At 43.6% G+C, this 17,927-nt stretch overlaps 1 protein-coding gene across 3 annotated transcripts in view; it reads right to left on the reverse strand.

The window, feature by feature from the left end:
- Positions 1 to 17,927, reverse strand: part of LOC118511366 (5-hydroxytryptamine receptor-like) — a 96,847-nt gene that overhangs the window by 16,269 nt on the left and 62,651 nt on the right. For all 3 annotated transcript variants that reach the window (XM_036054342.1, XM_036054343.1, XM_036054344.1), the window contains exons 3-10: positions 15,785 to 16,030; positions 14,345 to 14,584; positions 13,299 to 13,432; positions 12,300 to 12,409; positions 12,032 to 12,221; positions 11,808 to 11,945; positions 11,406 to 11,603; positions 9,314 to 10,100 (exon numbers count right to left, since the gene is read on the reverse strand). In XM_036054342.1, the coding sequence (XP_035910235.1) occupies positions 9,378 to 10,100; positions 11,406 to 11,603; positions 11,808 to 11,945; positions 12,032 to 12,221; positions 12,300 to 12,409; positions 13,299 to 13,432; positions 14,345 to 14,584; positions 15,785 to 15,851 (1,800 nt within the window). In that variant the 5' untranslated portion in view covers positions 15,852 to 16,030 and the 3' untranslated portion in view covers positions 9,314 to 9,377. The remainder of the gene's footprint in view (positions 1 to 9,313; positions 10,101 to 11,405; positions 11,604 to 11,807; positions 11,946 to 12,031; positions 12,222 to 12,299; positions 12,410 to 13,298; positions 13,433 to 14,344; positions 14,585 to 15,784; positions 16,031 to 17,927) is intronic.

Below are 17,927 nucleotides of genomic sequence, written 5' to 3' on the forward strand. Positions count from 1 at the left end.
ACCTTTTGCACTTGCAACAAAGTCTGTTCGCTTAATATTCATCCGTTTTACCGGATTGGTGAAGGAAAACACTTGACGTAAGTGTGTATGGTTTTTGGTAATTTTCAACAATAAAAAACCAACTTGGAGGAGAAATATTCATTCAAAAGAATACTTTTCAGCTGCCGGGAATTGTGTACTGTGTTTGGGATGATCATGGAAATTGTTTCCATGGTACGGGAAAATGCTAACCATGTTTTGCACCATTCTCTCCCCGGAACCGAGGGTGTGTGAGTTATGAAGTAGCAACCCAAAAATTTCACATTTGCAAACTTTGGTTTTTTTTTTTTAATGATTTGATGGAAAATTTGGTGCCGGAAAATTGTAACAATTTTATCTCTCCGTACGTCCTTGTTTCGAGCAAACTTCACCCAAGCATGAAAAGCACGGGAAAATTAAACCGTCCAAAATTGTCTACCCACGTGCACGTGCTCGCCCGTGGACGTTAATGTCCGTTCGGTACCAGGGTCGGTTAATTTTCAATCACATTTCCCGAGTTTTTCCCTCCAAAAGGGGGAAGTTTCTTTTTCCACACGCTCTTTCTCTCTGTGACATTCTACATATCACTCGTGTTTCGCTAAGAGAAAGTTAAACAGCGTGTACAGCGAATGTTGGTTTTAAATTAAATTACACATAAAGCTCGTTATTGGTGGTGGTTTGGAAATGTGGCGGGCTTTTGAGTGTGTGTGCGTGCGTGGTTGCTGCAATAATATAAATAATATAAAAGCGAGAGAGAGAGAGAGGGAAAAAACACAACACTGTTTGCAAACAACTCGCGCTTGCTGATGAAAAAACTCCCATCATATGCGACAGGATAATTAAACTGGTACCAGCAAGCCACCAGTACCGTACGGCGATTCCAGCAATTCAACATTGTAATGCGTTGAGCCAACGGTGCACCAACGGTATGGCTCCATTTAAATGTAATGCAATACGTGTCGGTTTGGTACGATGGAATAATTTTACACAAATATGTTTGATTTTCAAGCAAACAAATGAGCTTTGATGTAAAATTTTGAATTTTCATGCAAAACGTTGCTCATAATGCTTTAGATTGGCTGTGTCACATAATTTACTATCTGTCGAATGATGTTAAATGATTGATGACGTCTCTTTCAGCTCTGGGGATAATTATATAACTATTTTTTTATTTATTTGACTGATGACATCACGCTGTGTTGTCAACACCGTTAGTAATGAATGATTATAAAGATGACAAAACTAGCAAGGCATTTCCTCCATGTTGCAGCCTTATTCCGGGAATGCTTGGCTTTGAATGTGTAGTGATTGTGAGACTGACTGTCCAGCTACCGGAGCAATCAAATCAACGAAAACCAGAAAGGGCAGGCTGAGACCTTTCGAGGATGTATTGCCAAAGAAGAAGAAATTGAAGGCCTTTGGATTACAGAAATCCTTTTATGTGTCAAATTTCATCTGATAGAATTGATAGAATAACAGGTTTTAAACTTTACACTTTAATATTTGAAGACAATTCATGAATGAACGACATCTCTGAAAGGTTGGCTAAAACTTGCAAGAACGATTAAACCAGATTGAAGTCAGCCAGAAGAAGGAATGTAGAGAGGTTTTCCTAATACACTTGCAATCTATGAACCATTAAGGGATTCTGATCATAGTGTATTCAAAACCTATGCATTAAATAAATAAAAAAGATTCTTCTGCTTCATTGGCTTTACGACCTCTTGGGTGAAGCCTGCCATTGGTTGGTTGCTACACTTAATTATACCACGTGGAAGGATAGGCAGTCCTTACTACGGAGAAACGGTCCGGATGGGATTGGAGCCCCGGTCATATCGTATGAAGACCGGCACCGTTGCCACCTCAACACAGGGTCGCCGCCCTGTGGTTAAAGGACATGATTAAAAAACGTCTTCTTCTTCCTTGGCACTACAACCTTGAGAGAACTCGGCCTGCCATTTCTGGCTTTCTGTGACTTGGTTTTACCCATAGTAAAGTAGTCAACCCTACGTACTGGTAGGTGGCCTGGATATGATTTGAAGCCCAGTCCTGTCGTGTGAAGACCGGCGCCGCTGTCGCCTCGGCCAACGGACCGCATTAAAAAAAACATTTTCATTTCAAACTGGAAACCTTTGCTCGAAAAGTGTCGACAACCTTTTCAACGCAAAATATTTCACTCCAAGCGTTATAGGACTCACTGCTTTCTCCAGTGTGTGTTAGAAAAGAAAGAACTCCAATATTCCATTCTAGAAATTCGTGCTAAGTGTGACGGAACGGTTCAACCGGTGGTCTCAGACTAACATATAAAAAGTCTCATATAAAATGCATACAAACCAAAGATGTTAAATCTACTGTAAGCATGTTATTGAGACTTGCTTTGACTAGCTTGCATCGAAAAACGACAAAAAACTGTTTCAACAAACTTCTCAATCCAACATACATTTCCCACATCCTTGAAGCATTTCCTATTTTATTCAAAGCAATCCTTCCCTTTGCACAAATAACTTACCAAACCCATGCATAGCAAATAATGAGCTTACTGGTGGAAACTGTCCAACAAACGAAAACTTGCGACCATTGCACCGGTAATGGTTTGCCGTTGTGCATACTTTCGCAATGCACCAGTTGTATGCACTTTTCTTGGAAAACTTTTTCCAGTGGCTTTCAGCAGCAGTAAATCCACTGCAGCCGTGTTTGAGTTGAAAGTGTGAACAAAACTTCGAAAGGAAAGTCAATTTTTACACATCACACCAAGATGCGTTATGCCTCCGAGCTTACCATATCCCGTCGAATGGTGCTTCCTGGCGAAAACGAACTCACTCCCACCATGAAAGGATGACAAAACATTAGCTGGTCCAGTAACGGACCACCGACACACCGACCTCCCATTAGTGACTGTGCCATGGTGTGAGTGGTCGTGCGGGCAGTAAATCGGATATGAAAAGGCAAACACGCTTCGAGCATCGGAAAGTCGGAGTGATGTGTGTGTTTGTGTATGTGTGTGTGTGTTTGTGCTGCTTTTTAGTAGCAGCGCATCTTCTTCAGTGAGTCCATCTATGTCTGCGTGTGCGTTGGTATATGTATGGCTGTCGTAGCTTTTCCTTTTGACCAGCACAGAAACTTTGTGCCGGTTTTCATTGACCGGTTTGACCCAGCGCCACTGACGTTGAAAGCAAACATGGTGTGTGAGTATATGTATTCAACTCCTCTCGTTCATCGGTAATAGAATTGGCAAATATTGAACCACATAGCGCAGTTTTTTTTACTCTTGATGCTGGGTTGACGTTGGCAGAAGGCGTCGGGATAAAGCTCTACACTTGACATACACCAACATACGTAAGCGCACATAACGATGTGTCAAACTTTGGAGGAAAACTAAGCAACTATTTTTTCCCTTCCCCCATTTTTTGCTTAAAACACTGCAACAACATGCTTGTGTACATAAGCTCGTGTGCTTCGGCCGATCCGTCGTGCCGTTTGACTGAAGCGACTTTTCTTGCGCCCTGCACGTGATCGGTTCGATCGTTGTTTGCTAGGCCATTTGCTAAGCCGGCTCAATAAAACCGGAGAGAAGCAAAAAATCGTTGCCCTTACGGATTTGTCAGTCGCACGGTTTTCTTTTACACTGGAAGCACACAGTTTTTGGAAGGAGCTAAGGGCGTGTAGAAAAGTAAATGGAACGAAATTGTTTGCTAATATTTGCCGTGCTCGGCACGAGTGCTCGAAAGTGTTGGTCGGTGAATTGTTTCCATTCGGAAGAAAGGAACGTAAAATGGTGCATGTCGCTTTTAGTGGTGCTCAGGGAATCGAAGAGTTATAATGGGGTAATGGCGTTAGTTAACTAGAGTGCACGTGACACTATTTTCTTGATGGAGTTGTATTCATTCGGTTTATGATATTTTTATCAGATAAACTGGTAGATAGCCAGCATTTCGAAGATACATTGAAGGTTTTTGCTTTACACAGATCGTAAAAAGCCAGCTCGTGGTTGCCGATTGAGGCTCTGGTCTAAAATCTTTTATATTCAACAAGCAATAAGCCAGATAAGGGTGGTGGAAGATGCGACAGCGGTGCCGGTCTTCACACGGTAAGACCGGAGCTCAAATCCCATCCGGACCATTCTCTCGGATGCCGTATCAATAACTCTAGAAATCCAGAAATGACAGGCATGATCTAAGAGGTCGTTAGGCTAAGAAGAGGAAAACAGATTTCTGCTCCCGTACTAAATAGCCCTATCTGTCAGACAGGAGAAAGTAGTTTTAATCTATTCGCTCCTTAAATCCAGAATGAATACATTTCATTCTTCAAGGAACATTGACGGTGAGAGTCTCGTTTTTGCCTTGAATCCCTCAAAAATAGCATAACAAACAGTCAAGATTAAATGTCCTTATCTCCAAAGTCCAGAAGCTCAGGAAAAGCATCCAGTTGACAGTTCATCGCAATTCATTTTGTCGTTTGAGTATAACTATGTTGGATTTTGAAGATAATTTTTTTTTTGAATTTGAGACGTCTTTGGGGCAGAGCCGATAACGGTACCGGTCTTCATACAGCAGGACTGAGGTTAAATTCCCATCCGGACTGTGCCCCCGCGGTGAGGACTGACTATTCAACCATGCGGTATCAATCTAGGTCTAGTGAGCCATAAATGGCAGGCGGGACCTACGAGGGCGTTAGGGCAAGAAGAGAGAGAGAGAGAAATTTATTATAATTTTTGTTAGAAATAAGTGATTTATATTGGACACTATCCAGACTAAAGCCGCGCAAGTATCACAAGTTTCTTCTAGATAATGATCAGTGAAAATCCTACATATTACTTCAAGCGATTGTTGATGTATTTCTTAATAAATTAATAACTTTCTGAATAAATTAATAAATAAATTAATATTCAGATCACTGCAGCTTTTCTTAGTGGAACTGAATGAATAGATTACAATAACCTTCTTCTTCTTCTGTGGCACTACAACCTCGAGAGGTCTCGGCCTGCCAGCCATTTCTGGCTTTCTGTGACTTAATTTTACCCGTAGAAAAGTAGTCAGCCTTTCGTACGGGGAGGCGGTCTGGATGGGATTTGAACCCCGGCCCTGCCGTGTGAAGACCGGCGCCGCTGTCGCCTCGGCCACCGGACCGCCCCATTACAATAACCAGACTTTTACTAAAAAAAATCTTTGGGGTGAGACGCTCGTGTCTCTTAGCTAAACTTGTTTATATACATAAACATAAATTTATACGGTTCTGCTATGAGAGATACCACGGTCTAGTGACTCTTAATTCGATCTAATAGGTTAATGGCGATCCGTTCTTAACATAGCCGAATGAATGCAACAGAAATCCTCTGCTATGAGTGTTTACCTATCAGAGATCTAGCTATAGCCAGACAACGCCCTTTCCTTGTTAGATGTAGCCAACAAAAATTCATTTCCGAAATGTACCATCCCGAAAAACGATCATAACTACCCTAAAGCGCACAGCATAAATCAATAAATTATATTGAATTATCATTTGTCAAAAGTCAAAAACACCACCACCACATGCAACCCATCTTACAACCAAATCTATCAGGCTAAACTGTCAAAATGAAATCCAATTATGCATCCCCTTCATCGCCCGACCATAAAAGCTCGGCTGGGATTCGCCGCCTCAAACTCGAGCTCAAAACCAGGGGCTCGGTCCTGTACGCACTTCTTCCAGCACTGCAATTGGTTCCATTTGCATCTTCCCTGGCTGTTGTTTTCCATCTTGAAGCAGTGAAATATTGTGAAATCATGTGGAAAAAGGCAATCATCGGGGTACGGGACGGGACGGAGACGCTACGATCACGATGACATCATTCCCCAAGGATGCGCCCATTGTGGCACAAAATTGTTGTTGCCATGGGTTGTAGTACAGAGCGGGAGGGAAAACCCGGAGGAGCATGGGTGAAATGAATCGAATCAATTTTCTCACCCGCAGGCACAGTGCTGTCGACTTTCCGTTTTTGCTGTTGCTCTACAGTGGGAGAACATTCGTCAACCCGCTGCTGTCTGTTTTTCCCCCAACGAGATTGATTCTTCAGTTTCCAGTTTCATTTTCTTACGGTTGGGTCGAATTTTACCCCGCTCTGGAGGGTGATTCGGGGGGAATGGAAACATCGAGCGGGATGAAAACTGGGAGACCGGGACCCGGTACGATAGCAACGGAATTCAATTCAATCATGAAATTTACTAATTTCCCCCAGATGAAATCGAATGATAATGAATTATAACGGTTTCCGGGCAGGATATGAAACAGGAAAAGTTGGAGTGGAAAAAGCGTTTGGGAAGGAGGGCCGAGGCAGACGGAACGGATCTCAGGCTGGATGCAGTTTGCTGGATTGCTCGGACGGTCGGCAGAGCAGCAGAAATCGTCTTGCATCATTCGGAAGGTAGCATTCGAAGGCAATATCGTTTTGAATAGTGTGCTCCGGGCGGTCGGCAGCATTCTTTCAGGACCATCCTTCCGTGTCCTTTGTGTTACGGAAAACATCCTTTCGTTCGATTTCGATTCGAGATGACGCTCCGGACATCAAGAGTGAAATGAGAGGAGGGTGAAGCGGAGCGGTAGCTTTGTAAAGGCTTTTTTTCTCAATGACTCCATTTCCCATCTCGTCGACAGTGCTTTGCCTTTTTGTTTGGTGCTGATGTTCTTCTTTCAATTTTCCTTCTCATCCGCCGGTCGAAACAAGTTCCGTAGCATCTGATTTTATCCTTCCTGCAGTCTCCCGCTTCCCTTCGTTCGTGGTAAATCTTTTGCCTCGCGGCGTTCTATCAACTGTCCATCGGTTCAGCAGCAGGAAACACCCGAGCAGAACGAGCCAACAATCTTACACCGTCCAGCGAGAGAGTGCGAGAGATTTCTGGACTGGTGTAATTAATTTTTTGCCCTCAGGGCCATGGAATGAAAAAGCACCCGACCGGCAGCCGACGGTGCCCTGGCAGCAGGGTTAAGCAGCCTCAGATCGGGTTTTGGACCCGAGTTTTATGAGCTACTAATCAGGGCCACCAGTTCGCGTCCGGTGGTGACCCGCTGAGAGTTAATGAGCGATCTCCCGGCTGATGGCTGAACCCTGTCGACGGAGGCCATTCCCAGGATTCCGGAAGGAATTTGATGCTATTTGAAGGATTTTCCTTGTTTTCGTGTTTTTTTATAAAATGCTTCTTTGCGTGTTTCCCCCCCCCCCCGTTATTGAGCACGAAAAGTTGTGCGTGTGTTTGAATGCGAGCAGAGATTAATTTTGCAATCTGAGCTCCTGTCAAGAGTGATTGAGATTTTGGAGCAGGGAAAGAAAAACTGGTTTCATCTTTCGTTTGGCATCGTTTGTAAAGGGTTTAAGGAGGAATCGAAGGCTTATAACCGTGCTTTTCCTGTTCTGTTTCTGTGCAAGATATACAAAAGATTGTCGAGCAATTTTGTCACGTAAAAATCCATGGAAGATGTATTTTAAAAGTATTTTAGTTTTTTTTTACAAAACAACTTAACATAACTTTCAAGATTGAATAAATTGTTTGCTGTGTAAAATTTAAATACCATTCCATAACCTTCCTCTCGCCCAGCCTTTCAAAAAGCATATGGAAACAGACGGAAAAGCGTGGAAAAAATTATCCCAATAAAAAACGGTCTGTGGTAGGTTCCGGTTGATGAAATCAAACCACATTCAAATCGGTGCGCGTTATAAATTGGACCCTGCTCACGGTTCATTAACTTTTGGGATCTTAATCGTAATGGTCAATTATTTTCCAATTGTTTTTTTCGTCCACTGTTCACGTGGAAGGATCGGAGGAATCTTGGAAATAAGTGGATTTGCCGAAAAAAAAAAGGTTTAACTTTTAATCAGTTCGATTGTTGAGTGTAAGAAAACTTGTCATTGAAGTGAACTTGGAATGTTTTTGAACTTTCATCTAGTGTTTCCTAGAGACTCATTTTTGTTTACAGTCTTATCGATTTTTTTAAAGTCATTCCTCAATGCATTAATAGTTCGTTTTGCGGTTATTGTTGAGAATATTGAACAATTTTAAATTTAATTTTAAATATAAATTTTAACGTATCTTTGAATGCTTTCGGCATCATCTAATCGTCTATGTAGTGTCACGAGAGTATCTAAAATGAAGCATTCTATATCGCTGCTTGTCCAGCAATGACCAATTGGACTTGAGAGCTTCGTTAAGTTCTTGTATCACCATTCCTCGCTATGAACGAGAGGAACTGCAACTCCCAAAAGGTTTTCCTAATGGATTCAAGTCCAACGATTCAGCTGTCTTGATTCGGAGAATCAATTTAAGATTGCTTCATCAAATTCAATAACGATTCGCTGTAACATCATTTCAAAAGGTGAACTGTTGAAAGAGAAACATAAGAATACGAAGCCACAGTCGTTATCCTAGTTAAAAGTAAATTAAGCAGAATTCTGCATTTAAGGGTTCAAAGAAATGGAGTCTTTTGGTATGTAACCAGCTTACTATGTCAATATCCGTACGCAAGACTATTTAGGTACGGGTGCCATCAATTCAAGAAAGTTAGTAATGGAAGATCAATGTTTTTTGAGGTTTTCGTTCCAACGAACCAGAAGGAGGAGTATCATGCGTTCAATCAAGAAGATGCAGCTTGTGGATTCCTAGGATTTCAGGACGCTCCAACTGCATTCAGAGCATGATGTTTTAAAAATTCCCACACAAACCTTTTCAATTACTTCAAGATAACTTCAGCATTTTCGATAACTAGTCACAACTTCGATACAACATTAAATTAAGAACATGTATCATGTTGTCTTCTATGGTTCAAACGTTGTTATTGACATGATAGTAATAAATGTTTGGTATTAAACTTTTTATTTTTTTGTCAATACGACGTCAAGCCCTCTAACTAGAAATATAAATAAATAAATAAAAATAAACTTAATTTATTATTATGTAGTACGATGTAGTACGATGATGTTGATGCAAATGACACTTAAACCTCCAGTAAATCGAGTAGAGCTCCATGGCAACCGAACAGAAGCATGCAATAAACTTTAGCTCGAAAACCAAACAAACAGCTTATAAAAATTTCGAGTAGCTTAATGCAACAAGTGTGGCACGATTTGAATGGCAAAAATTCCACTTTTGTTTTGCTAATTGCATTCCGCGAAGCTGCAATCAAAATCACACCCAAGGAACAGGGCCGACCGCTTCTCGGCGCAAATACCTTCACTAACGATTACGGCCGACTACAAAGCATTCTGCTATCTGCGAACCGTCCTACGTGCTCGTTAAAATGCGTGTTTGTCGAATTGAAGCATACTTACCACCGTTCTCCTCTCTCTCTCTCTCTGTCTCCTGCTCTCCCAATCTCCCTCTTGCCACGAGCCTTTACAGTTTCCCACGCCGGTAGTTGGTGGACCGATGGCTACCGAACAGTATGCGCTTGAAGGCCTGCCGGAACTCGGGACTGAAGATGGTGTAGATGACGGGATTGAGCGTGGAGTTAAAGTACCCGAGCCACAGGAACAGCGACGCGACCGTATCGTTGATCGAGCAGCTTTCGCACAGCGGCAGCAGCAGCGCGGTCAGAAAGAACGGCAACCAACACACCACGAACGCCCCCGTGATGATGGCGAGCGTTTTGGCCGCCTTGCGTTCCCGCTTCGCCTCGAGCGTTTCCTTCCGCTTGGACACTTGGGCGTGCGGGTTCGGTGTGCTGGAGATGTTGAGCGTCGAGCCACCGGCCCCACCGACCGGTGTCGCCACCAGCCCCACGGTGGGTGGCGGTTGTTTCGCCGCTGATTGTTGATTGTGATGATGATGGTGGTGGAGTTGGTGCGCCGGATCCTGTGCTGCCCGGGGCGATTGGGCCGGATGGTGGTGGGGTGGTAGCAGCGGTGAGGTGGCCAGCTGGTTCGGCTGCACGGGGGACAGGGTGGGCAGGGTGCCTCCGTTTCCGCTCGGGCTGGGAGTTTTGCCGGCGGGCAGGTCATTCGTTCGAGGGTTGTTATTGTTCGATTCCGAACCGGTGGTCGCTTGCGCTAACTGCTGGTGCGTGACCTCGTACGACACTGTCGGTATTTGATTGTTGCCTACCGGTGTGTTGTTGCCCTGTGCGAAGACGAAACACAATAGATTGACCGATCGATCGTTAGTAAGAAGTGTGGAAACATTCGTCGGGAGAGAAGAAGCGAGAAATCACGACCGAAACTGGAATGGAGTCATTCGAGTGGAGACTTTCGTGCCCGGGGAAGCTTGTGCATCATTTGAGCAGAGGTTTTGCATAAACAGTGCGGAATTGGGCCACAAACTCGAAAGGACACTTCATTCCAGCGGCTTGGCTCGACTAATGGTAAATTGTGCGGTTGTGTATTCTTTTCCCGTTTCCGGGTCGCACTACTTCACATTGCAAAGCACTTGTGTAACTTCGATTAAGAGGCAATCGAAATCGAATCAACCGAATCGATGCAACTCGAATGCAGCTATGTCGAATCGCGCTGCAGAATCGAACTGATTGAGCAGGAAGATTCGTGGGGATGGGACAAGCAGCGCATTGAAATACAGAAGTGAGGTTTGGATAAAATAACACTACAAATTTCATTTTCTCTGTAATGGATTGTTGGCATTACGGGAAAATGTTGCACCCGGGAGAGTGATGCATTAAAATGAAGCATAGAAATGGTGTTCCAGGACATACAAGAATAGCGGGAGAAGCTTTTCTTTTTTTGTCGTATGTTTACATTACACGCACAGTATGGCGACCCAATTTTGAAGAAAAAAGGGTGCATGATGGGACCGGTGCCAAGTCTCATGAAAACCGTTCTCGCATAGTAATTATATGACATCATTACCCAATAGGTCGTTAAGAGTGTAAAAGATTCAGAGAGAGTATTTTACCCCAAATGCACCATAAAAATATCATATCATGAAAAAGAAAAGCCATTTGAAGCAACATTTTCAGCCTCGGAATAAAAGCTTCACTTTATGATCAAACTTTTCAAGTGCATCACAATGGATGAAATGATATTTGCATACAGTACTTGAACTCAACCTAATAAAAAAATCCCTCCCTGCCCGCATTACATGATTGTTATACTTTTCAAGTGTTCACCGAACAAAGAATAACCACTCCCGGGGTTGAAGCCGATAATACCGACCAATTATTCGGCACCCGCACTTTGCATAGTAGTTTCCCAGTACTGCCTGTGCTACTGAAGTGTGCGGCTTCAGCACCGGGTGAGCTTGTTTCACTCGCCTGCCAGAAACCACGACGGTGACAACGAGCACGACGGTGACGAAGCTGGATGGAAAATCTTTCCCCACTCGGCGTGCTTAACGTGAAGTGCTGTTAGTTTTGCCACCTCAAATGAAGTGGCTTGTTGAATTTTAATGATTCAAAGCTTGCTGCGTACGTACCTCATCGCCGCTGAACGTCGTTTCGAGACCTTTCCGATCCGCCGCGTTCGTGCTGTCCTCCGTGTCCTCTACGGTGTTGACCGTGTTGGTCGAGTTGCCCTCTACCAGCCCGAGCGACGAAACGGCCGATTTGGTGGGATTGGTGAACTTTTTCTTCAGGTGAAATCGTATCTTCGACTTTGGCTTTGGTGTTTCCTCCTGGTACGGGGCGTTCGTTCCGGTCCCGGAGGTTTGTTATAATCGACAAAATGAGATAATTAAGGCGCACGCCACAAAAAGATGAGAAGAATAGAGGGAAAGCAAACCGACAAATGATTAAGTTAGTCGGTAATTCGATTGTGTTCGGGTTGTACGGGGCGAGATGCAAGATTGATTTTGAATTGCTTCCTCGAGTCTGCCTACCTGATTGCTACTGTTGGGCGTAGCGGGTATTTTGGGCCCTCGTCGGTGTATCCGCCGTCGGGCAGTTTGATAAATTTTCCAATACAGCACTAGGATAACAAAGAGAGGAACATAAAACGTACAGCACGTAGCAAAGACCTGTGGGAAGGATGGGAAGCGAGTGAAACCGGTGAGTAAGTAATGAACTCTTGCAGAACTTCATCCGACAATTTTTTGCCACCTACCTGGTACGCAATGTTTTGCGAAACCATGCACTTTTGCTGCTCTATTCGTTGTAGGTACTCTGGATCCTTCCAGCCAAACTGGGGCGCCAGAGACACGATGACGGACGCGAACCAAACGAGAAAGATCATCGTAAAGACACGTCGGCTAGTTCGGGAGTGAATGTAGTCGATGTTAGTCACAGCCCAGTACCTGTGGTGAGAGGTTTGAGAATTATTGTTATCACCGTCTGCCACTATCAGCGCCATCAGTTTAACGCTGATAACCCACCTATCGGTTGCTATGGCTACTAGATGAAGGATGGATGCAGTGCAACAGAGCACATCACACGACGTCCATATATCACACAGCTCGGGACCAAGGATCCAACCGCGACTTATCTGCCGGCAATCGGCGATGAAAATGGAAGGAAAGAAATAGTGATTTGAGTATCTAAGTAATAATTTGCTAAAGATTTGCAACAAAGTGTACAACAAGCTTGAAGCGCCTCAAGGTATGCAATTCGCCTTTCAACTTTTAATTCTATCCACATTTGTCTAGCTCTTTGATTGTTCTCTTTAAATTTTCTTTTTGTTTGGTTATGTTTGTGAAATGAGATTATTCTTTCTTAAACTTTTTAGGTTAAGAGCCAAAAATTTTACATAAATTTTACAAAAATTTGATGGACTCTCTTGTAACATTTTGCCGTTTAAAGTTTTAATTCTAGTTTTGTCTTATTATGTTCCGCAAAACAAATGATTTGATTTTTTCTTCTGTTTAAAAACAAACATTCTCCACACACCGACAACCGAGCATGCCCGGGATAAGGCAGAATAATAGGGAGGAAATGCCTTGTTAATATTTGTGAATATGTAATCGTCAACACATGCGGTGTTAACAATACGGCGTCATGCCGTAATACTGGAATTATAAATAAATAAATAAAAAAACAAACATTGATTGTGTTTCGTTTGCATTTAACCAGTTAACTCCATTGCCAAAGTTTGCACCAGTTTTTCAAAGTTCATATTTAACTATCAAACTAACCATTGTAAACAACACAAACAAACCATTCAAAACTTTGCTGCTCGTCTAGAAGTAGGATGGTAATTTCTTATCTTCTCCCTCAATGCATTTAAATGCTTGCAATCTTTGCCAAGAGGATACAATTGGCTTTTCTCACAATTCTCGAAACGATTCGTAAGCTAGTAGGATGGTAGAGAGAGAGAGCAAGTGACAGCGAGAGCGAGAGCGAACGAGCCAGACAATTAGTGTGCTGCAAATAATTACCTCGTACACGGCACCGAGCGGCATCACCAGACACGCCACGAACAGATCGGCGACGGCCAACGATGCGACCAGATAATTAGCTACATTTTGTAAATTACGCTCTAAAATGATGGCGGCTATTACGAAAACGTTTCCTGTGGGAAAAAACCCGGGGCAAGCGAAGAACAGATTGAGAGAGAAAGGCACACGTTAGCAGTAAAGGTACAAATTGGACAGCACAAGTTGGCGAAGGCAACTTAAACGGTTGTCGTAGAAATCTTGCAAAGGTAAGCTGTAGAAATGTTTATGTCTGTTTGTAGTTTTGTATTTGGAAAAATGAATCGTACTGGTTTTAGGGAAAGCAGCGAGTGTGCATCACATCCGGGGGAAAATGTGCAATTAAATGTGCAAACCGGTACTCTTTGGAAAAGCAGAAGAAAATTAATTAGACCCGTGCTTACAGCACACTGCTAAAATTGTTAATAAAGCTTAATTTGGTAGAACAACTAGTGCTTGAATATTGCAACACATTTAAACCGAATGTTTAACAAACGTTACCGATTATTCATGAAAACAAAGTGCATAATTTGTCAAGTAGCTTAATAAATTAAATCGTTTCCACCGGCGGTATGCAAAGCATTAAACGGGACCATTCCGAGTCGTTGCATTAACGGCATTTGCTCATGTGCATTATGTATGACTTGCCGGAAACGCAGTGACATATGATATGCTTCCAAATAGTCATTAAAATATTCATCTAACCATGCATGAGATCATCTACAGTCGAAATAAAGAGCGCCGTACCGGTGCTGCAACGACCAGCTTTAACCAAACTGACAAATACAACAGTATCACACACAAACACACACCCAGAACGGACAGTACTCCCCGAGATGATCCGTCCATACGTGAACGGGGGATAAAACATTCACCGAGTGAGCCGTTTTATGGCCGGACGCAATGTTGATCCGTTTCATTTTTAATCATCCACTGGCTGCTGCTGCCATCAAGCCGCGTGACGCATTGGATTCATTTACGCTTACGGTAGCCTGTTTGCGAGTGCTTACCTATCACGGTGACTAAAATCATCAGTCCGAGAACGAGCGAGGTGATCGCCATCACGATCACGTCGGCCAGCGGTTCGTCGGTGGTACCGTTGAAGTTGGCCGGAACCAGCCCGAGGTCGGTGGTGTTGGCGAACGCATTTGCCGACTCGTTGAAGAACGTCTCATTACCGATGCTGGCGATGTCGGCACTCAGGTACGAATCGGGACTACCACTGTCGATGAATATATAATCGTACACGTCTGCAGCCACCAGACGGACCCGGGTTGTGACCAGTGGCCGGAAGTTGCGGAAACGGTTGCGATGATGATGATGATGATGATGGTGGGCAACGATTTGCCAGCAGACCGAGCAGCACCGGAAACCGTCCGGATGGATGGTGAGAAAACGAGTTTGTTCGGGTTCGGTTGATGGGAGGGCGAGAGGCATGTAAAAAAAGAGAGGGAGAGAAAGAGCGGAAAGGAAACGAGTTCCGGTTAGGACCATCATTCGTAGATCAGATGGTCTCTGTATGATGGACCACATGATTATAGGCTAGCTCTAGCTGCTGGATAACATATATTAAGGAGTACGTGATAAATAAACGTTGAAATGGTCATTCAACGGGTTGAAAGAACGGATTTAACGAAATTTTACTTTGTTTGCCAATCTTTATGGATATGATGATATCACTTCTTGTAGCCAAGACCAATCTGAAGCCTTAATATTGGCCATGCAAAGATACAGATTGATTATGTTTTGTTCAAGACCTATTAAAAATGTTGTAAAATAAATTCATGATTGAGCGATATATGAAATGTATTTTCTGTTAAGTTTTGTTGCTGATTGTCTGGATTATTTAAATTTAAACTGCCTTTTAAAAACCTTTAACAGAATTTTAATTTAAGCAAGAGTCTATTAAAAAAGGTTCCACAGTTTAAACATGAAATTTATTCCAGATTGTTTTTTCTGAATTTATGTTTTTAAATTCGTCATGAAAATGAAATGTGGAAAAAGTTACAAATATTTTTGTGAACGATAACATTTCCAAAGCTAGAAAATAGATATTAATTAATAATAATGCCCCTATACATAAATCATTCCCGCAACACTTCGTATGCATATTTCACTTTAATTAATTTCATCTTCTCGACTTCCTCACCAGCGTGTAGTACAGAAGGTACAAGAAAATGATGTAACCATACGAAAGTGTCATTGGAAAAGTTGATTACACATTCAAACATTCCCATGCCCAAGTCCAGTGGCTTCCCCTTAGACTTAGTCCTTTCCAGCGTGGCTTACATTCCTTCACGTCCCACGGAAGGACAATGGCATCAGCACCCGAATGCTGGAAACGATAAGCTTCGTATCCGGTGGTATCCGGAAACGATATCGGATACCCAACCCGAACCCTACCGAAAATCCCATTCCTTACAACGTCCATTACAAATTCATTAACATACCGTTCGCCTTGGAGAGGGCGGTCGCCAGGCTTGGCGGTCGGGGTGGGGGAGCTTTATGGAAATCCATTGCTAGCGAATGGTGCGCGGAATGACACCGACCCGGTCGACTACTATAAGGCGCGTCCAGTACCGTCTGCCATCGAGGAGCGTTCCAAACGTGCGCTGGCTTCGTAGCACCCGCCGGCCGATCGATGGCGAATGCACTTGCTATCGGTTGGATCGGTGTCGGTGGCTCATCGGTGGAACCTGCAAGCAAATAGGATGGGAGCGTATTAGTCGTGATGGTTATTGGATGAACGGCGTCATTATAGGCGAAAGGGGGCTACAACACGAGCAGTCGATAAAGTAAGAAATATTACTCATTCTTATGGGGATAGTGTTTAATAAGTGCTTAATTAAATGCTTTGCGATATAAGAGGATTGTTTGCAATGCGTTGGAATGGACCGCATGTGAAATGAGCTTAAATACACGAGAGACGTAAAATGTAGACCCAGAAATTCCTTCATGTGTGCAATATGAAGCACAATACTTTTTACTTCCCCTTTTTATTTCTTCATGAAGCTTTGTAACGCAACGAGCAACGAACTTTTTCCAAACTCTTTTCTACAGTAAGTGATTGTATTGTTCCCATACATTTTTAAACATATCATGATTACAGGTAACGCTCTCGTTTCCACGCAGTAAGTGATCTGCAAAGAAATTTGCCAGTCCGTCGATGAAGTTACCCAATAAATCATACCCAGTTACAGCCCACATATACACAGCAGACCGTGAGGAAAAACCTCGAAACAAAACACACGAAAGAAAAAAAAACAGCATAGTACGCCGCGAGAATGAAGTGCCTTTCATCTTCATCATCTGCCGGAACTAACTTTACCGCGCGCGATACGCGTGCTTCATACCGTGCTTCCACCCTATCGCATTAACTTTGTTGCGCACTGCATAAAGTGTGCGAAAGTTTTTCCAACCCAATCTTTTTTTCGCTCTCTCTCTCTTTCCCTCGATCGATGTGAAATGCGCTCCGGTAGGTAAGAGAATAATGGTGAACGCAGTGAAGAACTCATCTGTGCGAAAGGGTTTCTTGTGGGCGGTACGGCCCCTTAATGCATCACCGAGACCACACCGGTAAGGCACACACACATCTTCTATTCTTCCCCGTCCGTGCTGGCCTTTGTGTGGGGTAATTTTAAGCAGGTAGCTTGCCTTTCACGTTCAATCATAACTTTCGTCCGACCGCGATAAGGGACCGCTTCCGCCTGGCCCAAAACGTTACGGTTGAAGTATCGCACCATCGGATGGAGGCGCCTGGTCTTTCACGCCTGCACCGACCCGATGGAGACGCCTGGTCCTTCACTCACAATCTACGCTCGTGCGGAGCGAAACTTCGGATCGTACCATTTATCATACCGGGTTTAGCAGCAACATCATCCACACCGTATAAAGCTTACCGATTGAATGTGCACTCGGTCGGTGTGGTTTGTGTGTGAGAGTGTGTGTGTGTGTGTGTGGTTGAGTGTGTCAACCACTTGAAACACCTGGAATTATGCGCTCGTGCATCTTTAAAAGCACACCATCGTCGCTTTCTGCCTGATTTCCCTGCGGATGATGGTGGTGCGGTTGGTTGTTTGATCGCGTCCTGTTTTGGGGGCCAAAGTGTTTTCCCCCGTTACTTACTGCGCTGCATAAAAAATTAAGCTCAAGCACACGAATGACCAGCACCAGCTGCAGCACGGAAGCAACCGGTCCACCGTTCCGCCGATTGAATAAAAACTAAACCGATGGGAAGGATAGGAATAAAAACAACTAAAACTTTCACTTGGGTCGTTGGTCGTAGTGAGTGACATCCCCGTTGTTTGTCGTTGGTTGGCTTCCGGAGCAACATAATCACCACTGTTATTTCTGCCGGGCTTTCTTTCGTCACTGTTCCAGTTCATCAGTGCCCCGTAACTCGTTTTTCTGCAGCATCCGTACTACGATGCGGTACGATAATTTATTGGAAAAGTTTCTAATTTCCCAAGGTACGGAAGTCGATGTGCGCGATTCAGCAAAGTCTTCGGAACTTTTGCTGTGTTTTTTCCCCGCTATAGCGCAGGTATTTGGTAAAGTCGGCAGCTAGTGCTCGGGCACGGTGGAAACCTTTTC

Source organism: Anopheles stephensi, chromosome 3, assembly GCF_013141755.1.
Source record: "Anopheles stephensi strain Indian chromosome 3, UCI_ANSTEP_V1.0, whole genome shotgun sequence".
Lineage (NCBI taxonomy): Eukaryota > Metazoa > Arthropoda > Insecta > Diptera > Culicidae > Anopheles > Anopheles stephensi.